Here is a 23,059-nt window from a genome sequence, read left to right as displayed (position 1 = left end):
ATTAATTTTCTTTAGAAAAAAATATAATAGCAAAAAAATATTTTGGTTAAATATTAAGTGTATAAGGGTTAATTCCCTAAAAATTCAAAATTTGAAAAAAAAAAAAAGTAAACGAATAAAATGCATTAATTACACATTAATCGCTCCCCTTTTTGCCTAACTTAAGAGATTAATGGATTTTTCCTTATTATATATATACTAGTTAGTACTTCGTGCCCAGTGGCAACTATGGATTTAAAAAAAATAATACTTAAAAAATTATAAACAATTATAATGCAAAAAATATTTGATATATAATCATATGATATAAATTCATAATAAGTATTATTATATACAGAAAAACTTAAATTGTTTTCCTAACTAATTTATCTCAAGAAATCTCTATTTTTTTTTAATAGAAATAAATAATTATATATTTATCTAAATTTAAATAAAAACAAAAAATATAATAAATCGTTGGAATAAACATAAATATTCGTATCGAAGTTAAATTTAAAAAATATATATTTTTTTACGTGACAAAATAAAATATAGGGGGTCCTTTTAGATTTACGCGTACATAACGTTTATTGGAATAATTTTTTAATTTATATTATATAGATTTTTGTGAATTAAATAAAAAAATGAATAATAAAATATTAATAGAGCTAAGAACAGCGTAGAAGTCCACGAAGTAAACTTTAGTCATTTGATGGAAAAATCGTCCCCGACAGGGACACTTTTGTCCTTTTACTATTCTACTCTGAAAAATCTTCTTTCACTCACGATGCCATCAAACGCGTCACTGGTGACGCAACCTAACCAATGACGGACTTCCACGTTGTCGATCCCTCCAATTAGAATTGAGATACTGGAAAATAGCGTCACAGGCAGGTGAATCAATCAGTGGGGGAGATCCAGCAAATAGGAGGAAATTGAGGGGCCGAAAAGAAAAGAAGAGGTGGTGGGATTTGAGTCACCAATTTAAGATGAATCAAAACCCTTCTCGCACCCTCTCTTTCTCTCTCTTCCCCCAAAACCCAAACCCTTGAAGCTTTTTGCGCTTCGCTCGTTCGTTTGTGGCGGCTGATTATCCTCTCCCGCTCCCTTTCTCTATCTCTCTCTTAGGGTTAGGTTCTCTCTCTGCACGTCAAGAGATCCGTCAGCCTCATGGCCGCCGTTGCTCCTCCGTCAGATCGTATCCTTTTCTTGGTTTTTCTTTTGTGCCCTCGCACGGTGTCCTTTGGATTCATTTTCGTCGTTCGCGTTCTTAGTGGTTTTTGTTTGATTTGATATTTGGTTTTTGTGTGTGGATGGACTGGTGTGTGTTTGAGTTCTTGTATGTTTTGTTTCATGCGTGTGTAGATCTGAGCTTACCGAGAGTGATGCTATGAATTGGGGTGGGTTTGTCTATTGGTCTGTGATATCTTGTTATTCTGCGTGGGAGCTTTTCTTGAAATATTGGTTTTTGGATCTTGGAGGATTTTCTTTTTCTTTTAATTCGTCTTCTCTTTGCCAACGTAGCTGTTGTGGAGAATCTATTTGTTTTTTTTTATTTTTTATTGTTAGATAGATTTTTTGGCCTGAATACAGATGTCAAGAAATTTACTTAAAAAGCTGCTTTTTTTTTAAATACAAAAATCTATCTGAACTTGTGAATTTTTCCATCTCTGTGCTAGTTGTAGGGTTTATGTTCATGGAGTGCTCTAGTGGTGAGACTTTATAGTCGGGTTGAATTTTGAAAATTACCTAGTTTGTAGCACTTCTTGTGTATATGGATTGTGCAATATATCATGTACTCATTGTTCTCTGTTTATGATGTTCGTGTTTTGGTAATGTTGAATCTATTCTGGCTGGTCACATGTATTCCTTTACTCTACTCTTTAATAGAGGCTGCAGATTTACTGCAGAAATTATCCTTGGACTCACAGGCAAAGACTATTGAAATTCCAGACGCCACTAAGAAGGTGCTTATATATTTATATATGTTATTAGGTGTTTGTTGTATGCAGGATTTCTGTAACATGCTGATTTTATGATTTTAAATTCTGGTGTTCCCTGCAGCCGTCCATCGATTCTAGCAACGTTCCTAATGGAATTCAGTCAGATCGATCTGTCACACCTCTATTACCTGATTTTATGGATCCAACAATGTGCTACCTCCCAAATGGCTACCCTTCTACTGCATACTATTACAGTGGTAAGCCGATTATTGGAATCTTGAAATTTCATGTTGATCGCGTGTTTATTCTTGATTTCAGTTTTTTGTGTTATACTTTGCCTGTAACTTTCGCCGATCTGTCCATTTGTATGTAGGCTATGATGGGAGTGCTAATGAATGGGAGGACTACACAAGATATGTGAATCAAGATGGAGTTGAGATGACTCCAGTACGTCCAATTGATTTCTGCATCATATTTAAGATTTTCCACAAGTGTAATCCTACTTAATATACTGATGTTTACTTGTGTACCTTTTTGGAAAATTCAGGGGGTTTATGGGGATAATGGATCACTTATGTATCACCATGGCTATGGTTATGCACCTTATGGACCGTATTCGCCCGCTACTTCTCCTGTTCCAACTGTGGGACATGATGGTCAGCTCTATGGAGCTCAGCACTACCAGTATCCCACTCCTTATTTCCAGTCGTTAACACCAACAAGTGGTCCGTATCCGACACCAGCTGCTCCTGCGAAAGGTGAGATAGCCACATCTGCCGCTGCTGACCAAGCCCCTTTGTCGGTAGACTCTACTAATTCAAAATCTAATGGCATTGCCAATAGTGGGGGTGCAAAGGGAAACAATGGTACAGCACCGGCAAGAGCGGCATATCAAAATTCATCTTTTAATGTTAATGGATCTTATGGAAGGGGTGCACTGCCTGGAGGAATTCCTGGTTCTGGTTATCAGGACCCTAGATTTGGATTTGATGGTTTACAGTCGCCAATCCCATGGTTAGAGAACCCATACTTCTCGGATGGACAGCCAAGGCCTGTAACTACTTCTTCAATGACTTCACCGGCTACAAATGGAAATGGTGTTCCTTCATCCAGAAGTCAGAATTTTCGACCACATCTTATGGTATCATAAATGTTTCCCAACTTGTTTTTGTTATGCTGTAATGGCTGTTTTCTCCTGTTGTATCTTGCTTGCTCTCTCCATTCAGTTAAGTTTTTTCTTTGCAAAATACTAAATGGAATTTCATGTGCACTTTCATGCTATCTTGCTTGCTCTCTCGTGTCAGTTGAGTTTTTTCATTGCAAAATGCTAAGTGGAATGTCATGCATGCTTTCATGCGACACACGCCATAGATCTGACATGGAACTGTTTTTTTTACATAAATTTGGATGATATTTCATTGGAACTAGGTTTTATGGCATTGAACTTTAGCTATTGATTTGGAGGTTCTCATTAAGGTATAATTTGTTTTATCCGCAGGGTTTGCACCACCCTAGACCAATGTCTGCTATGAACACAGCTAATGGATACATAAACAGAATGTACCCCAACAAATTATACGGCCAGTATGGAAATGCTTATAGGTCTGGCCTGGGATATGGATCTAGTGGTTATGATACGCGAACGAATGGACGTGGTTGGATGGCTGTTGACGGCAAGTACAGGCCTAGGGGAAGAGGGAATGGCTTCTACAATTATGGCAATGAGAGCATGGATGGCCTGAATGAACTGAACAGGGGACCCAGAGCGAAGGGCTCCAAGAATCAGAAGGGCTTTGTGCCAGTGGCCCTGGCTGTCAAAGGGCAAAATATTCCCTTGAGCGGAGCAACTGATAATGAGGAGAAGAAGTCGAGTGTGACCCCTGATCGAGAACAGTACAACCGATCAGATTTTCCAGAAACTTATGCTGATGCAAAGTTTTTTATTATTAAGTCGTACAGCGAGGATGATGTCCATAAGAGCATCAAGTATAATGTCTGGGCTAGCACTCCGAATGGTAACAAGAAGCTGGATGCTGCTTACCAAGATGCACAACAGAGACCTGGAGGATGCCCTGTCTTCCTTTTCTTCTCAGTAAGCATCTGTTATTAAGTGGTGGAGATGTTTTGAAGTTGGTAGTATTTATTCGTACTAATCCATGTCTGTTTGTAGGTCAATACCAGTGGCCAATTTGTTGGTGTTGCCGAGATGACTGGTCCTGTTGATTTTAACAAGAATGTGGAGTACTGGCAGCAGGACAAGTGGATTGGTTGTTTCCCTGTCAAGTGGCACATTGTGAAGGATGTACCCAACAGTTTTTTGAAACATATTACGCTTGAAAATAATGAAAACAAACCTGTAACTAATAGTAGGGACACTCAAGAGGTATTCTTGTTGCTTTTCCATTTATTGGTCGGTTTACTTGTTTTGGTTGGTTTATAGTCGAAAATGCTAAATATGTTTGGTCTTTACAGGTTAAATTGGAGCAGGGTATTCAGATACTCAATATTTTTAAAGATCATACGAGTAAGCAATGCATCTTGGATGACTTTGATTTCTATGAGGATCGCCAGAAGAGAATTCAGGAGAAGAAAGCCAAGCAGCAGCAGTTCCAGAAACAGGTAACTTAGCATTGTCGTGTCTGATGATGGTGGTGTCAGATTGTTTTGCCAGGTTTTTCATTTCTTATGAAGCAGTTTGAGTAACCCGAACTTGGTACCTTCAATTGATAGGCTCAAGTATGGGAAGGTAAACCCACAGAAGAGAAGAACAAGGAAAGCACAAATGGTGAGCTTAAGCCAGATAGATCTTTGGAAACATCCACTGATGTAAACAAGGAAGCAACAACAGCTGTGCAGACTACTGAAAACTCAAAATCAGGAGATGTTTTTAAAAGTGTGAAACCTGCTGCTGTTCCAGAGAAGAAGCTTGTAGCTAATGGGGTTGCAAATGGTTGTTAGCTTTCAGCCATGCTGAAGGGCAGTTGTTGGGGAAACACTTGATATGACGGAATTATATGCTAGTGCAACGGAGGATTGGGCTGCCTCTTCAGTTGGTACAGGAAACTAGAAACTCCCCAACCGGAAACCACCACCCGGGGAGGAGCGGCAAGGGGGCCGGAATTTTTCACATAATGGGTTATTGTTTAGTCTCTAACAGGTGTTCTTGTCCTTAGGGTTTGGGTTTTAGGGGGTTGTATCTTTTTCTTTTTTTTTTTCCCTGTTGAAATCGTTTATTGTGGTTTCTTTTCATGGTCGAGTTTTAATCTTGTTTTTTTTTTTTTGGTTCTTTTTTGTCCTTATTTTGTGGGAGTATGATCCGATCTTGTGAAGGAAGCCTCTAGTTGAAAGAGGTGGTAGAAGCAAGGTGGGGAAGGTAGTGCTATATAGTTGATAACGACGACATCCTCAATTTACAGTTGTTGCGTGTTTTTATATTCCGGAAGTATGAATGTGGTAAGATTTTAGTAAGTGTTGGGGATGTGAATTGGGATGATGACGACGACGTAGATATTATAATTGTTGAAGTTAGTCGTCGGCCACTTGGCGTGGGGATGATGAGTGGTTGGGCAGAATCACTATATATAAATATATATATATAAATATATATATATATATGTGTATATATGTGTGTGTGTGTGGGGTAGTAATCGTGGTGGGTGGGAGGGAGGGAGTGATGATGGAGAGATCCAATGATGGTAGTAGAGAATTTTCAATTGTTTAGATTTAAATTACAGAATCCCATTGGTGACATGCCGTCTGCAGTGTTTTCTACTGCTCTCAACTTGACAATTTTTCTAATAGAGTACAAAATTATGAGGGTATGGGGGCACGTGTAGAAGAAAATTATGATTAATATGCAATATTGTGTGTGCAGAAATTGTATATATACATATAAGTGGGAACCTCTCTATTAACGACAATCCCTCTACACCACTTGTATCTGAAATTTGACTTTAAATTTGTGTGATTATTATATTCATGGGAGGTAATATAATGTCTTTCTACATTATTATGCAATATTAATAACAAAAATAGTTAAGAAAAGTCACATGTGTTTCAGCCAAAACGTGTGTGTGTGTATGTTAATTTCAGTTTCTTCTTTAAATTATTTATTTTTCACTCAATAACCCAAACAGCGCGGAGCTGCTACCTAATGAGATTTTTTTTTGGCAATAATCGGTAATTTTCTCAAGTTGATTAATGAATTCTTTTAATTATTTTATCGTACCCACCCTTCCTGTCTTTTAATTCTTTTTACATATCAATTCCATCGATAATGGCCTATCTTAGCACAATAAAAATAATAAAAAAAGAAAAGCACAATCATGTCAAATTGTTTATGCCATTCACTTATATACTGTATGTGTGTACTGTACCATGAATTTCTTACGGTATTTATTGCTATATCAGTACATTCAAACTCAATACTACTATTAAGAGTAAATTATCAACTTACATTCATAAAATTCAAACTCATAATCTTATGAATTATTTATCATTTTTATTCAATGCGTTTATAATCAATTGTAAAATTGTTCTAAGTTTTTCAAATATTTCAATGTTATAAATCCAACCAATTTTCTATCAATTTAGGACATTTGGGCACTTCCCCCTTACAATACTTAAAACATATATTCTTTTAAAGTGGTATAAATATTATTTCAATTTTTTTTAATATGAAAAAGTGTAATACTATGTTTTTTTTAATCATAAAATTTAGAGGGAATTAATTCTGTACTGTAACGCATTTATAATACTACTTCAAAAGTAATTCAGAGACATTTCAAATGAGTCAAACCTACATAATGGATGGGATAATATATACATATTACGTGTATAAATTTTTTTAAATAAAATAAAAAATACAATATAATTCGTAATAGAAAATCTAACCCGCTGTTTTATTGTTTGTTTTTTCTTTAGTATTTGTTCCTTTATAAATTTGGAGAGGATGTTCGTTTAATGGGTCAATTTGGCGAATGGGAGGAAATAGAGGGACTGATAAGTAAAGCCGAGGTGGTCGAATTTAAGTCACCAGTTTAAGTGGTAAATTTTATTTTCATATTAAACTTCAGAATCATCTCTACCTTGTTAATTTTTTTAAATTAGTTTGCCCGATAATTTTTAGGTATTAATTTTCGACCAAATTGTGTAATTTTTCCAAAATCTAAAAACTTTACCAAAGGTTCATTTTAGTCCTTCATATTAATTTCAATTGCAATTTAGTCATTGTATATAAATCTGCATGATACGAAATTAATATTTATTTATATATTTTAATATAAATTATTTAAACTATTAGGTATGTTTACCTATACTATACATAATTGAAGAGCACCCTAATGGTGTCTTTAATTTATATATATATTTTTGGTATGTTATATTTTGCCATTCAAACTAAACTCGTTTTTTATATTTTACCATTGGATTTTTTTGTGTAAACTTACTAACTCAACATTGTAAAATTTGCACTTTATCATATATGATCAATTTTTTCTTGATTTTTTTTTATTGAAAAAACATCACATGTTGTACATATGTGAAAAATATAACATCACATAACCCTTAAATATCACATATGCGTTGTATGTGATGTTTTTTCGACAAAAAACTTGGTTGAAAAACTATTATAAATGGCAAAATACAAAATTATGTAAAGTTGAGATGGTAAGTTGACACAAAAAAGTTTAGATGCTAAAGCTTAAAACAATTATAGTTCGGATGACAAAATATAATTTACTCTATATTTTATTTTAATTATATAAAAAGTAAATAATATACCTTTAAAAAATATTCCAAATATTTTATAAAAATTATGCACATACATAGAATGTGCTACACTTATGTTGAGGCCTTAGATTCGAAAAATATATTTTGTGTATGGCAAAAGTATTTATATTTTATCAAAATATATATTTTGCCAAAAAATATTTAATTTCTTTCATACAAATTATAGTAATTTGGTGGGAAATTAATACTGGATTTTTTCTGAGGGACTAATTTGAAGTCAATGAAGAAGATGGGGGTAGATTTTAGATTGAGTTAAACGATTAGGGACGAAACTGAAATTTAAGCTCAATTTAAAATGAACCAAAACCTTCCACGCACCCTCTCTTTCTCTCTCTTGCCCCAAAACCCAAACCCTTGAAGCTTTTTCGCTTAGCTCCTTCTTTTGTGGCGGCTGATTATCCTCTTCCGCTCCCTCCCTCTCTATCAATCTCTCCTAGGGTTCGGTTCTCGCTATACGCAGCAAGAGATCCCTCAGCCTCATGGCCGCCGTTGCTCCTCCGGCAGATCGTATCCTTTTTTCTTTCTTTTTTTTTTTTTTGGTTGCCCCTGTATGGCGTACTTTGGATTCATTTTTCTCCCTTGCGTTTTTGGGTGGTTCTGCTTGATATAAAACTTGACTTTTGGTTTCTTGTGTGGATGGGCTGGTGTGTGTTTGGGTGCTTGTATGTTTTGGTGTATGTGTGTGCAGATCTGAGCTTGTCGACTGTGACGCTGTTGATTTGTGGGGGTGGGTTTGTTAATTGGCCTGTGATACCTTGCTCTTCTGGTTCGAAGCTTTTCTTGATTTATTGGGATTTTGGATCCTTTGGATGATTTTCTTGTTCTTTTTCTTTTTCTTCAATTTTTCTTTCCTTCTCGTTGCAGATTTAGCTGCTGTGATACTTGATTTGGTTTTCGTTTGGGTATTGCTAGTCATGTTTTTCGGCCTGAACAACCAAGAGTCGGGAATTTGCTTATAGCTGCTTTTCTTAGAATATGTTTTAATTTTCTTTTGTTCAATTCTATACTGGTTATGAAGTTAACAACATGTCGGAGACCTCTGTAAGTGGTGAATTTGATACTAGGATAGAATAATGATATGATATTGGTAGTTTTGCCTCCCATTTTGATTGTGGGAAGATGAAATTAAGATTGGATGTTATCTTATTAGTTGGAATCTTGAAATTAACTAGTTGGTAGTCCTTTATCTTTGTTTTCTAATTGCGTCCATGTTTTAAGTAAGTTGTACCTGTCCTGTGGGATATATGTATTCCTTTACTCTTCCCTGTTATAGAGGCTGCAGATTTACTGCAGAAATTATCTTTGGACTCGCAGGCAAAGACTATTGAAATCCCCGATGCCACCAAAAAGGTGCTTATATGGGAAAATTTGTTAATAGGTGTTTGTATTTCGCAAGGCATGTGCACAGGCTTTATTGATGATTGTAAGTTCTAATGTGTCTTGCAGCCTTCCATTGATTCTAGTAATGTTGCTAATGGAATTCAATCAGATCGATCCGTCACACCTCTATTACCTGATTTTATGGATCCAACAATGTGCTACCTTCCAAATGGCTACCCTTCAACTGCATACTATTATGGTGGTAAGCCGCTAATTGAGATTTTGAAAATTCATCTCGTTTGCATGTGTTCTCCAGTTCGTTCTGAATTTCAGTTTTTTGTTTTCTACTTAATTGTTAACTTTCACCTTCAAAACCCTTATTTTTCATTTCTCTCCCTGATTTAATGTTTTAATTTGTATGTAGGCTACGACGGGAGTGCTAATGAATGGGAGGACTACACCAGATATGTGAATCAAGATGGAGTTGAGATGACTCCGGTACGTGCAATTGATTTTTGTGTCATATCTAAGCTTGTCCATGAGATTAATCATATTTTATATTCTAATGTTTTCTTGTTTTCTGTTTTTGAGAAAATTCAGGGGGTTTATGGGGATAATGGATCACTTATGTACCACCATGGCTATGGTTATGCTCCCTATGCACCTTATTCTCCTGCTACTTCTCCTGTTCCAACTTTGGGACATGATGGTCAGATCTATGGAGCTCAGCACTACCAGTATCCCACTCCTTATTTCCAGTCGTTAACACCAACAAGTGGTCCGTATCCGACACCAGCTGCTCCTGGGAAAGGTGAGATAACCGCATCTGCAGCTGCTGACCAAGCGCCTTTGTCGGTAGACTCTACTAATTCAAAATCTAATGGCATTACCAATAGTGGGGTTGCCAAGGGAAACAATGGTGCCGCACCGCCTAGAGCAGCATATCAAAATGCATCATTTAATGTGAATGGATCCTATGGAAGGGGTGCACTGCCTGGAGGAATTCCTGGTTCTGGTTATCAGGACCCAAGATTTGGATATGATGGTTTGCAATCGCCATTTCCATGGTTAGAAAGCCCATACTTTTCAGATGGACAGCCAAGGCCTGTAACTACTTCTTCAATGACCTCTCCGGCTTCAAATGGAAATGGTGTTGTTCCTTCAACCAGAAATCAGAATTTTCGACCCCATCCTATGGTATGTGTTAACTTGATACTATTGATATGCTGTGAAGACTGTTTTGTCCCATTGCTCTTGTTTTTTCCTGTCAGTTATTCTTTCGTCTGAAATGCCGCAAGATTTTGCATCTTGGATGTTGTGTATGCATGGCAAAATGGAGTTTCATGCATGCTTAGATAGCTAATATGAACTGTGCTGTATCGTAAATTTGAATAACATTTTAACAAACTATGTTTTGTGCTATTGAACACGTAGTTATTTACTAGAGGTGTCTTGTAGAGATTTTCATGTTTTTCATTCTCAGGGTTTGCACCACCCAAGACCAATGTCTGCGATGAATTCCGCTAATGGATACATAAATAGGATGTACCCCAACAAGTTATACAGCCAGTACGGAAATGCTTACAGGTCGGGTCTGGGCTATGGATCAAACGGTTATGATACACGGGCAAGTGGACGTGGCTGGATGGCTGTCGATAGCAAGTACAAGCCTAGGGGAAGAGGGAATGGCTTCTACAATTATGGCAATGAGAGCATCGATGGCCTGAACGAACTGAACAGGGGACCCAGAGCGAAAGGCTCCAAGAATCAGAAGGGCTTTGTGCCAGTGGCTCTGGCTGTCAAAGGGCAAAACATTTCCATGAGCGGAACAACTGATAATGAGGAGAAGAAGTCAAGTGTGACCCCTGATCGAGAACAATACAACCGACCAGATTTTCCAGAAACTTATGCCAATGCAAAGTTTTTTATTATCAAGTCATACAGCGAGGATGATGTCCACAAGAGCATCAAGTACAATGTCTGGGCTAGCACACCTAATGGCAACAAAAAGCTGGATGCTGCTTACCAAGATGCTCAACAGAAACCTGAGGACTGCCCTGTTTTCCTTTTCTTCTCAGTAAGCATCTGGTATTAAGTGGTGCTGATGGCTTGAGGTCTGTGGTATTCATTTTGTTCTAATGCATCCATATCTGTTTTTAGGTCAATACCAGTGGCCAATTTGTTGGTGTTGCAGAGATGACCGGCCCTGTTGATTTTAACAAGAATGTGGAGTACTGGCAGCAGGACAAGTGGATTGGTTGTTTCCCTGTTAAGTGGCACATTGTGAAGGATGTACCAAACAGTTTGTTGAAGCATATTACCCTTGAAAATAATGAGAACAAACCTGTAACTAATAGTAGGGACACCCAAGAGGTATTCTTGTTGCTTATCTATTTGATTGGTAGCTTAAGTAGTCGTGGTTAGGTGGTTCTGGAAATGTTAAAAAAATTGCTGTTTACAGGTTAAATTGGAGCAGGGACTTCTGTTGCTCAATATTTTCAAGGATCATACAAGTAAGCAATGCATCTTGGATGACTTTGATTTCTATGAGGATCGTCAGAAGAGAATTCAGGAGAAGAAAGCCAAGCAGCAGCAGTTCCAGAAGCAGGTAACTATCATTTCTGATGATGTTGGTCTCAGAATGTGTGCAAGGTTTCCACTTCTTATGATACGGTTTTAGTAAGCTTGTTTGCTGCCTTCTTTTTGTAGGCTCAAGTATGGGAAGGCAAACATACTGAAGAGAAGAACAAGGAAAGCACAAGTGTTGATCTTAAGCTGGAGAAGTCATCCGAAACGGCCTCTCATTTGAACAAGGAATCAACACCTGCTGTTCATCTTAATAGGGATAGCAAGACTGTTGAAAGTTCAAAGTCCGGAGATATTCTCAAGACTGTAAAGCCTGCTGCTGTTCCAGAGAAGAAGCTGGTAGCTAATGGGGTTGCAAATGGTTGTTAGCTTCAGCTATGCTGAAGGAGGGCTGGTGGGGAAACACTTGATGAGATGGACATATGCTTGCACGGAGCAATGGGGGCTGCCTCTTCAATTGTTTCTCAGGAAAGCATAAACTCCCCAAGTGGAAACTAGGGGAGAAGCGCCAAATCTGAAATTTTTAACATGGATGGGGGTTTTGTTTAGTTTCTAGCAAGGGCTTCTTGTCCTTAGGGTTTGGGTTTTAGGGGTTGTATCCTTTTTCTTTTATTCTGTTGAAATCTTTTCTATTGTGGTTCCTCTTCTTGGTCAATTTTTAATTTTTGTTTTTTTCTTTATGATTTGTGGGAGTATGATCCGATCTTGTGAAGCTATAGCCTTTTTTTTTTTTTTATGGTGAAAAAAGAGGTAGAAGCAAGGTGAGGAAAGGTAGTGCTAATAGTTGATTACAACGACGATGTCCTCTTTTATAGTTTCTATAACTATTTTATGAATGCCCTACAATTAGTTTTAGCTTTTTTGTTTTCTTGTGATGAATGACTGCATCAAGAAAAATTTAGGTGTTTCTAATAAAAATGTGTGTATGGTTGTATCTTCTTGGAATACATGAAGCAAGTATTTAAAAAGAGTAATATGAAAAGACGATGAGGTGTGTAGGGTGAGGAGAAATTCTACTATTATACGGAAACAAGACAAGACAAATTACTTGCATTAACAGTACCTCTAGGAGCCAGTTCCAAACTCTTACACGGAAATCCAAGGCAGTGTGTAGAGCTGTTTTTGCATTGCATGTCGTGTAGTGTGCTTAAATTGTGGCTGTCCTTGCTCGGGTTGAATTCAAGCAGCTACTGTTGTATTTTGTGTATTCAAAGTAATATTACTATACTGTTTACAAAATACTATAATATGTATCAATCAAAGTCATCTATCCACCTACCCAACCATAACAATTAACAACCGTAGTGGCATTATAGTTGAGTCGGGTCGGGTCCCCTTTTGCTAGTTAGAATCCTACTCCCTGGGAAAAGCCAATGACTATGAGATAGCTTAAAAAAGTTTGGCATATACAGAAATTAAATTAGTTAATGTAGAATGGCCAAACTCAATATATACGAATACGATAAGCACGACCCATGAGATGAGAAGGATAGACAGATTCATTCCTACGAGGAGGTGATTGTACTTGGTTGAAGCCAAGGCAGATTGCTATTTTGTGCCAGGATTTGGAGATGTCGAGCAGTTTGAGGAGAATTGGCAGGTTTAGTGCTATTTCCTCGAGTATTAATGGAAAGGGGGGAAGATGTTTGGGGGGGCTGTCTACGGCTAATGAGGAGTTGAAGAGTGGTCAAGAAAGTGGGGGCACTAAGCCCATCAATCTCTTCTCTGCCGTCAACCAAGCCCTTCACATTGCTTTGGATACTGATCCTCGGTATCTTCTGATTCTCCTCTCCCCCTCTTTCTCTCTCTGTGTTTTTCTATGGAGTTATTGTGTTGTTCTTTTCTTTTTTTTTTTTTTTGGTCCAGACACCTGGAAATTTCTGGGCGTGTGTGATTCCCCGCTATTTGTTCCAAAAAGCCCACGTGGGGGGGGTGATTCACATTTTTTAAAGTTGAAGCGCTTTTCTGAGTTTGTGTTTGAGTGCTTTTTTGCTATCTGTTATGTTTTTCAGCAGCTCCAGAAGGGAATATTCAACAGGAAAAGTGGAGTTTGTAAAGTTCTTCTTCATACCTTATTTCTTAGGGGATCAACCTATGTGGCTGCTGATTTGTGTGATTTAGGCTGGTTTTTACCTGTTTGATTATTCATTTTACTTTACCCTTTAAATTTTGATTAATTCATGAATCTCTGCTTTTGTTCAGTGCTTATGTATTTGGGGAGGATGTTGGTTTCGGTGGTGTTTTCCGCTGCACCACCGGGTTAGCGGATCGATTTGGCAAACGTCGAGTTTTCAACACTCCTCTTTGTGAGCAGGTATCGCTAGTTATGTGTGAGCACATTGACGTTTTGTTTTATGTGTTGCTTCCGTTTGGAAGCATGCAAAAATCTCCATATACCATCAGGCATCATTTCACTTGGGGTAAAGCCTTGAAGTGGTTTCAAACATGAATGTGATTTAGTATACATTTTCCTTTGGCAATAGTGCTAGAAGTAGAGGTGATCATACGGATGTGATTTTTGATGTAGGGCATTGTTGGATTTGCTATTGGTCTGGCAGCCATGGTGAGCCTTTTCTGATTCTGTAGATTATGTAATCTTTAAGCTTCCACAGCTGAAGCTTGAAGTTTTTTTTTTTTCTTTTCTACTGTGGCCTGTTTCTGACATTTATTGTCGCTCACTACACTATCACAAATTCTAGGGCAATCGAGCAATAGCTGAAATTCAGTTTGCAGATTATATCTTTCCAGCTTTTGACCAGGCATGTTCCTATCTATTAGTATTTTCACATATAAGAAGATTGCATGGCATGGCATTGATCGAATTCTTGTTCATAGATTGTCAATGAAGCTGCTAAGTTTAGATATCGGAGTGGCAATCAATTTAACTGCGGAGGTAATCTGTGAGGCGGTACCCTCTACTCCTTGTTTCGTCTTTTCTTTACTTGCTTTCTTTGCATTCTAACATACCTACTGTTTACAGGTTTAACGATCAGAGCACCTTATGGAGCTGTGGGTCATGGTGGCCATTACCACTCACAATCCCCTGAAGCTTTTTTCTGTCATGTCCCTGGTATTAAGGTATTCATGGAGTTTATAATTGAACTCTGAGACTAGTAATGACTGGTTCTTGTTGTGCATGATTTCATGTAATTTGCTTTCTTTTAGGTGGTAATCCCTCGAAGTCCTCAACAAGCTAAAGGTTTGCTGTTGTCATCCATTCGTGACCCAAATCCGGTTGTGTTTTTTGAACCAAAGGTATATCTATAATTGCTTAGTTCTTATAGTAATCAGTACAGAAATCATTTCCCCTCACTGAATGCACACTTGAATGGTCTCAGTGGCTTTACCGGCTTGCTGTCGAAGAAGTCCCGGAGAAAGACTACATGTTGCCTTTATCTGAGGCAGAGGTATGCAGATTTTTTCTCCTTATTCCAAATTTATGCTGTACATGACAATTTCTCAATTCTCAGGTGATCCGTGAAGGTAGCGACATAACACTTGTCGGCTGGGGAGCTCAGCTGTCAATTATGGAGCAGGCCTGTGTTGAAGCTGAGAAGGTAGATATTACTCCCATCATATTTTTCTTTTTCCTTAGCTGTATCTGAAAGGAGAATCTTTACCAAATCATTTGACTCTAAACGTTTCTCTTTTGGAATCATAGTTCCTTCCACTTGTCTGTGGCGTGTTAACATCAGTGAAAGCATAGTATTTGTGCTAAAGCCATGCTTTAATAACAGTACCATTCAATGTTTCTGAATAACTTTCATGGCGTTGAAAATGTTTTTGATTCTTTTCCATAGGATGGCATATCTTGTGAGCTGATAGACCTAAAAACTCTAATTCCATGGGACAAGGAAACCGTGGAGGCCTCTGTCAATAAAACTGGAAGACTTCTTGTGAGATTTATTTCTGTATGCAAACTCTTGCTCTGGATCAAGGTTGTTCTCGCCTTCCAACTTATTTGTTTCCTCTTCCTTTTAGGTTAGTCATGAAGCTCCAGTAACCAGTGGTTTTGGTGCTGAAATCGCTGCCTCTATAGTTGAACGCTGCTTTTTGAGGGTAAGAATACACTGTTAGAGTCCATTCAAGGTCTTTCTATTATGCACTACTCTTTTCATTTGCCACCATTCTTCTCAAATATATGAACTGTCATCGTCTCCACTAGGCCCCGTAAGCTGCATCATAAATATGAATAAGGCTGTCTTCTATTAAGTCGGATTTCCCCCCGAAAGATCATACACTGAAAGCAAAACGGTTTATATGTCTGATCCTGCTACAACTGTTGGATATTCTATAGTCGGTAGATCTTATATACACATGCATAGTTGATTATCTGACTTAAGCTGATGCTATTTCCCGTCAACCAGTGTAAAGATCACCCATCAAGCAACCTCAAAGAAGCTCAGTCTCATGATATATCTTAGTGTACTATGAATATGATGTGGTTAGCCCATTGTACATATCGGAAGCCTTACACATGACACATTTCATGTACTTCCACATTGCCTCAAGGATGATGAAATACATATTGGGCTGTAACATGTCGAGTCTATTTTAAAATACTACTGATAAATCATATCCAGACAAATTCCATAAGATTAGTCAACTTTCCTAAGTTCGTTCATGTCCAATTTAGTACTCCCATCTGTAACCATTTCTTTGCTGTTCCAATTGATTCAAACTGCACATGAGATACTGATTTCAACCATTCTAGTTTTCCATGCTTTGAGAAGTTTTTGGTTGTCGTACGGTTTTTAGCAGTACTAAGTCAAAAACTTGTTTTGAATTCATTGGCAGCTCGAAGCTCCAGTGAGCAGAGTATGTGGCCTCGATACACCATTTCCTCTTGTATTCGAACCATTCTACTTGCCAACCAAAAATAAGGTCAGTCTTGTATTAGTATTGTTCACACAAAATCGTCCATATACTTGAGCATGGATTTCAAAAGGCGACGTTCTCTTGTCTATAGATACTGGATGCAATAAAATCGACAGTAAATTACTAGTCCATCAGCTCCCGTTGTCTCCTCAAGAAAACGTGGTACATAGTTTGATGAAGTTGGTTAAGATGCATCACTATCCAAGGTCTTAGCAGCAGTATTCTCCTCTCTTTGTAAGTGTGGAAATTACACTAGTAACATGTTAAAGAGATCTGAATTGATGATGTTGGTGTACTGTTACTCTCATCTGAACAGTTGTATACTTAACAAATTCACAAACTATTACGACAAAAGCAATGATGCTTTGTTACATTATAAGACATGTAATAGAAGAGGTAATTGGCGACTAGAAAGGAGCGGTCGGGGAACATTCCTATTATCTGTTGATTGCACACCGTGTGACAACATACAACATTTTTATTATCTGTTGGCAAGTACTCAAATGATTTGGTCCTGCAATTGAGTACGTCTGATCTGTGTTTTAAGTGGAAAGCAGTTTTCAAAAATAAAATCCTTTTCTATTTTACTTTCTAACAATTTCACCCTTTATACGAATCGTTTTATTTACAATAATATTGTTTTAACTGTACTCGCTTGTTTCTAATATAACTTTTTTATAATAATTTAATTTCAAAAATTTTGACATTTTTTAATATTATTATAGTTATTTTTTGTTTCAACAATTCTTTATTCACTATATTCAATTAATAACTTTGTTTTTAGATTTAGTAGTGGTGAGTGATAAGAGAGGAAGAGTGAAATTAAAAGAACATATTCAAAGGCTAATAATTGTTGATAAGTTTAAATATTTAATTTGAAAATTAGCACATTGATTGTTATGATTATTTTTTTTAGATGAAAACGATGATTTATTATTTATTAGATAAATTAACTAGAATTACCATGATTAAATATTTATATATAATAATAATAATTGATAATTATATATTAAAACAGAACAATTATCATCTTGAAACGCCAACGCTTTCTTTACCATCATCAGCCAAAAGCTATTTAAACTCAAGTCACCAAACACTCTTAGGATCATAATTGATCTGCAAACACGATTTTGAGAATTCCATTCTCAAGCTTAAACTCAAAGCCATTTAAGAGCTGTTGCTAGAATACCCCTAAAAAGGAGCATAACTAAAAATAACCAGCAGCCAGAGCCAACCCCATAAGAGTATGCATCTAACCATAACAAGCAATTTAACTTTCTGACCGTTAAAACAAAGAGAAACAATATCAAGTGAATTCTAATATGAGATACGTGTCTCAAACTGGAAGAATTGCATCCTTCAAATCAACTTCTCTATACAGCTAGCAAAGTGATTTTAAAACAGAGAATCATTCTTCCTCATCAATAACTTGGGTTCCCAATCCCTTCAACCCTCCATCTGGAATTTCTGCAACAGTAACCAAAGAGTAAAGCTCCTCCTTAGCATCTTCATCATCATTCCTCTTTCTTGCGATGCGCAAGCGGATTCTTCTTGGCACACTCCGAATTCCACGGCTCCAAATGTGGTATGATTTACTTTCTTTACAAATTTTCCTACTCAAATATATTAAAACTCATTGGTCCTCCGAATTCCTCTTGAAATGTAAGAGCCCCTTTGATTTGCAAACTCTCATTAGGAAGAACCAACCAATTCCTCCAATAGTCATTAATCCACTCACCAAGTAAACCATCTTGGTAGCTATGACCATTATGAACACCAGAAAGACAGAGGGGACGAGGCACATTATAACAAGGGCATATAACGGGAGAGGCACTTTATAAGGCCTATTCATTTCTGGGGACTTCCACCTCAACCAAAGAAAGGAGGAAAACTCCAGCAACATACCCAAACTGTATAAAAAATTGGCAGAGGCAACAATGTCCGTATAGCTCATGTAAGATACACCAATGGCAATCAAAGTTGAGAATAAGATACCGACCCAGGGAGTATTGAACCGCTTTGATCTCGAAGCAAAAAACTGTGGTAGAAGGCCCAAGTCAGCCATTCCAAGAAGTTGATAACCACTGCTGCTTAGTTGAGCTTCAAAGAGACCAACGGCCGACAGAACTGCTCCAATCTCAATCCAAACTTTGAGCCATGTGCCAGATATAGTTCTTGCTGCGTCGGCCATGAAGCCAGTCTCCCACTTACTCTGATCAACCACGACTGCACCAGTTACGGCCACAAGAGGGATTATGTATCCCAAACATGTGAGGATCACTGCAGAAAACAGGGCTAAAGGGAATGTTTTCTGTGGATTCTCAACTTCCCCTGCCATAGTACTAACATTATCCCAAAAATTGAGGTTCCAAAAAAGAGTGTTGAAGAACAAAGTCCAATCTTTCTTCACGCCTTTCTGCCCTAAACTAATCCATCTGTGGGGATGAATTTGGGGTATGGCTATCAAAGACATTACAATGAATGGCGCGAGGGAGATAACCCCTAACGCCACCGCAACATACCCAACTATGGTTAAACCAGTGATATTCAAGAGCGAGAGGAACACAGTGGAAATCAAGAGGGCTAATTGTCTGGGTAATCCAGATGAAAAAATTGGAAAGATTCTCTTCAAATAATCAATACAAAGAGCAGGAAAAGCAGCTATGTTTATGACACCACTAAGGAACTTCCACGTACCCATAAGGGAACCGAAGAAGGGACCGAATGCCCTGTCAGCCCATAACACGAATCCGCCGTTGCCGGGTAAGGCCGTGGAGAGCTCGGCGGTGATCAGGGCTTCCGGGATACTCCAGATGAAGGGGAAAATCAGAAACCCGAGGATGGCGAAGAGAGGGCCAGCGGCTTGGACGGCGGGCTCTTCGCCATAAGGGCCGCCTGCTACTTCGAAATAGATCAGGAAGATGAGGGGAATGAGGGTTAGTTTCTTCTTGACAGCCGGAGTGGTGGCTGTGGTAACCGGAAGTTCTTGCTGCAGCGACGGCGGCAGCGGTGGTTGGGTTTCTTTGGAAAGCGTTGACATTGTCACAGTAAGTTTGAAAACAACTGAGAGAGTGTAGAACTGGGGAAAATCTCAGAAGTAAATTTTATTGGTATGGAGACTGCAGATATGATTGGAGCTTGGGAACTGGAATTTATAGTGCTCATCTGCATGGGCGGGCGGGCGGGCGGGTGGGGTCGAAGGAATCTACCCTTTTTATTGTGATTTGCCAAAAAGAACTTTTCTTAAAGAGAAAATAACTAGAAGGGCATTTTGATTATTTTATAAAGTTTACATAATAATAAGATAGTCACAAGTTTTGGTAATTAATTTTTTTCTAAAAAAAGGATATAAATCATAAAATAAGATATTAAAAGATTACGATTTTAATTTATATATAAAAAAAATTAAAGGAAATCATAATTAATTTTAAATTCCCCCATTCAGATACAAAATTAATATTAATAATGTCTTATAAATCTTGTACTCTCATTTTATTTAATATTTTAAAATTTTATTTTCAAATAAAATTTAATATTTTATAAGCTTAAAAAAAATCAAAATATTCTTTTATCTTGTTTTGTTTTATCAGTAGACCACAATTATTCTGCTATTGTTAATAAATTTAGATGTAATAGAAATAATCGATGTAATATGTAAAAAATATTAAATAACAAAAGAATATAATAAATTTCATTGATTATAATATTATATATTTAGGTAAGTAGCCATCTCTATTTCATAGTCATTGTCTGATGGCTTGACTTTATGGCTCACTGTTAAATATGACCTCAAAAGTTTGGAAACACTAATTATGCATTAATTTTGGTGTATTTATATTTTTGTAATAGTTGACCGCCATGCTCTAATATAATAAATCTCTTCTAGGTTTGGTTTATCAAATTAAGCTATAATTATATTCATACTCCACAATTTATGGTCGGTTTATATAAATTATTCATATTTTTTTTATATAATTACAAAAACTATTATTGATAGTTAAAAAGTAAGAGTAGCTTGTGTAATGATCATTAATTACTTCTATGTTGGAGGATTTTGCATTTCAAGATGATTTTGAATGAGGAGGATTATGAATAGAGTTGGGTATAAAAATGTCAAAACAATGTAAATTATGCCACATTAATATTTTTTTTTCCAGTCATTTCAAATGGTACTGGTAAATATTGACTTTTCCTTTTTCTTTTTCTATGCTTAGATAATATGTAAAATAATAAAGAAAAAATGAGAAAATTTTAAAGGATACTGAAACTTAGGTTATTAGAAATGAACTCCAAATCAGTATTTATGGATTTAACTATTCAAATGGATGATGAAAATTAATTTTAATAATGTGGTAAGAAGTTTTGAAAGTTGTTTAAAAAATATTTTTAAATACTATAAAATCTTCTAAACTTACATATAAAAATTTCTTAAAACTTTTCTCAACATTTATATTTATCTAAAATCTTACATCCACAAACTTCTGTACTTATATAAAATATTTATATATAGATATAGACTAAGCAGGTCGTAGCTTCTTCTTCTTCTTCTTCAAGTGTATGGAGCAGGCTTCGGCAGAGACTTGACGATGCCACAGAGCTCTTGTGTTTCGGGCAATGAGTACTCATCCCTGAGTGAGCGTGCTTCAGACACTACGCTCAAGTACAATTGTTGTCCCAAATATGCTCTCTCGCGCATCTCCGACCTCAAGTTCCACATACCCGCATTGTCCAATGTGGTCATCACTGCTGCCCATGAGTTGGGGTACACCTGAATCGTGTTCCTGCTCACTGCATCCAACAAGTTGTAGTTCTTCCTCTTCTCAGGGCTCCACCTCCCGGGCTCTATCGCAACTGCAAAGAAGGAGAATCCATCCAAGTGCCAGGTTTGGATGGTCTTCTCGTGGTTCTCAAAGATGATCTCCACAAAGTTTCTGTATGTTCCATTCACCACGTTGGGGGCCACTTCCACTTTGTCACCCTCTTGAGGCTCGTCCTTCATCAGATTGTAAGTGAATACTTTGTCAGCCACACCGTAGTATTCTGCCAACTTCAATGGGGTCTCTGCGTCCACATGTGACACACCGTTGATGCCAAATCTGAGCTTGCCATTGGAGGAAGAGCGAGAGTTAGCAATCTTGATGGTGCGGGTGATGTTGATCTTGCCGTACTTGTAGGAGCCTTGTGGGTTGGGACGTGCAGCATTGGATGTGAGGTTCCACCTGAAGGAGCGGAATTGGCTGATGGACCAGGCAATGCCCTTGGTGCTGTCGGGAGGTGGTGGTGGGAGCTCAGGTGATGCAGGCCCATTTCCGTTAGCATAACGAATGACGGCCACAGTTGAGAGAGGATGCTGGGCGAACCTGCTGGAAGCCACGAAGTAGTAGTCCTTGGGGGTTTGGTCAGCTGTGACCAGCACGGACATGCATTGCCCAACATGAAGGTCCAAAGAGTCATAGAGATTCTGAACGGTGTGGGATCCCTCCACTTCGACCACCTTCATGGTATGGCCCTGGACTCTGAAGTTGACAGAGAGCCTGAGGCCGACGTTGCAAACCCTCAATTTATAAGTCTTGCCAGCCTCAAAAGTGAAAAGGGGCTTAGCATTGGCGTCGCCGACCTTGCTGGATTGGCCATTAATTTGGATGCCATCAGGCCTGCCGATGGAGCGACCAGAATCAAGAATGCTCTTTAGGGTCTTGTGGCCCTTGTTGTACCAATCCCCAAGAAGAACAGGATACTCCTCGGCGGGATTGTCATAGGGGATGGGGATAAGGGGTCGGCTGTGGACCTTGAGCATACCGATACCACCAGAGGCCCTGTGGAGAGCGGTGGTAGGGAAGTAGAAGTAGGTTCCGATCTGGTCCTTGACCTGGAAGCGATAGGTGTAGTTCTTTCCAGGGAGGATGGGGCACATAGCACCGGGAGTGCCATCCTGCCAAGAATTCTTCCTCTGTTGGATACCCACCCAAGTGAGGAGGAAAGGCTCATCGAGCTGATTGAAGACATTGACGACAATATTGTTGTTAGAGGTACAATTGATAGCTGGGCCAGGGAATTGACCATTGATAAGGATGCCCTGTTGTGGGACGCCAAGAGGTGCAATGGTACCATAGGTGACCTTCCATTCGTGCTCGAGAGTAGGGTCACCTGCATTGACACAGGTGACCGAGACAAAGAGAAACAACACGACAAAGATCATCCTGGTGTTGAACACCATGCTCTCCTTTCTTTCAAACTCCACACAACCAGAAGAAGCTGTTATCTTTTGTATTAAGTGTTTTATTCCTTGCCAAGAAGAAGATAAAGCTAAGAGAAGGTCTTCTTCTGGCAAGAGAGCTTGATGTATTTGGCAATGCATGAATGGATTTTTATAGTGGAAAAGAGAGGGGAGATCGGTTGCTCAACTCCTCTTTCCACTCTCTCTCTCTTACTCCTCATCCATTCATTTCTTTCGAAACAGACTCTTTTCGCCGATCTCTTCGGCGTCCGTCTGTACCACCTTCTTATCAAATTTCCCTGCCAATAAATAGCAATCATTAATATATATATATATATATATATAT

The 23,059-nt window shown here is 37.9% G+C and overlaps 5 protein-coding genes across 5 annotated transcripts; 3 read left to right on the top strand and 2 right to left on the bottom strand.

Annotated features, from left to right (window-relative positions):
- On the top strand, positions 983-5,356 carry LOC105170581. The gene is made up of 9 exons (XM_011091405.2): positions 983-1,177; positions 1,870-1,946; positions 2,044-2,179; positions 2,296-2,369; positions 2,470-3,063; positions 3,421-4,014; positions 4,093-4,305; positions 4,395-4,541; positions 4,653-5,356. The coding sequence occupies exons 1-9, from the start codon at positions 1,150-1,152 to the stop codon at positions 4,878-4,880; spliced, it is 2,091 nt and encodes a 696-aa protein (XP_011089707.1). The 5' UTR covers positions 983-1,149; the 3' UTR covers positions 4,881-5,356.
- On the top strand, positions 8,032-12,473 carry LOC105170580 (YTH domain-containing family protein 1-like). Its single transcript, XM_011091404.2, has 9 exons — positions 8,032-8,219; positions 8,986-9,062; positions 9,159-9,294; positions 9,457-9,530; positions 9,633-10,229; positions 10,516-11,109; positions 11,193-11,405; positions 11,494-11,640; positions 11,742-12,473. The coding sequence occupies exons 1-9, from the start codon at positions 8,192-8,194 to the stop codon at positions 11,985-11,987; spliced, it is 2,112 nt and encodes a 703-aa protein (XP_011089706.1). The 5' UTR covers positions 8,032-8,191; the 3' UTR covers positions 11,988-12,473.
- Positions 12,978-16,980, top strand: LOC105170579 (2-oxoisovalerate dehydrogenase subunit beta 1, mitochondrial). Its single transcript, XM_011091402.2, has 13 exons — positions 12,978-13,389; positions 13,821-13,932; positions 14,146-14,181; positions 14,318-14,377; positions 14,454-14,511; positions 14,599-14,696; positions 14,784-14,873; positions 14,957-15,025; positions 15,089-15,175; positions 15,419-15,514; positions 15,600-15,677; positions 16,416-16,502; positions 16,588-16,980. The coding sequence occupies exons 1-13, from the start codon at positions 13,190-13,192 to the stop codon at positions 16,621-16,623; spliced, it is 1,107 nt and encodes a 368-aa protein (XP_011089704.1). The 5' UTR covers positions 12,978-13,189; the 3' UTR covers positions 16,624-16,980.
- On the bottom strand, positions 17,528-19,638 carry LOC105170578 (probable polyamine transporter At3g13620). Its single transcript, XM_011091401.2, has one exon. The coding sequence runs from the start codon at positions 19,534-19,536 to the stop codon at positions 18,130-18,132; it is 1,407 nt and encodes a 468-aa protein (XP_011089703.1). The 5' UTR covers positions 19,537-19,638; the 3' UTR covers positions 17,528-18,129.
- Positions 20,949-22,834, bottom strand: LOC105170577 (L-ascorbate oxidase homolog). Its single transcript, XM_011091400.2, has one exon. It carries the CDS (start codon positions 22,711-22,713, stop codon positions 21,046-21,048), a length of 1,668 nt encoding a protein of 555 aa, XP_011089702.1. The 5' UTR covers positions 22,714-22,834; the 3' UTR covers positions 20,949-21,045.

This window comes from Sesamum indicum, linkage group LG9 (genome assembly GCF_000512975.1).
Source record: "Sesamum indicum cultivar Zhongzhi No. 13 linkage group LG9, S_indicum_v1.0, whole genome shotgun sequence".
In the NCBI taxonomy this organism is placed as follows: Eukaryota; Viridiplantae; Streptophyta; class Magnoliopsida; order Lamiales; family Pedaliaceae; genus Sesamum; species Sesamum indicum.
Note: the sequence above shows the minus strand (reverse complement) of the source record. Positions and strands in the feature narration are given on the sequence as shown.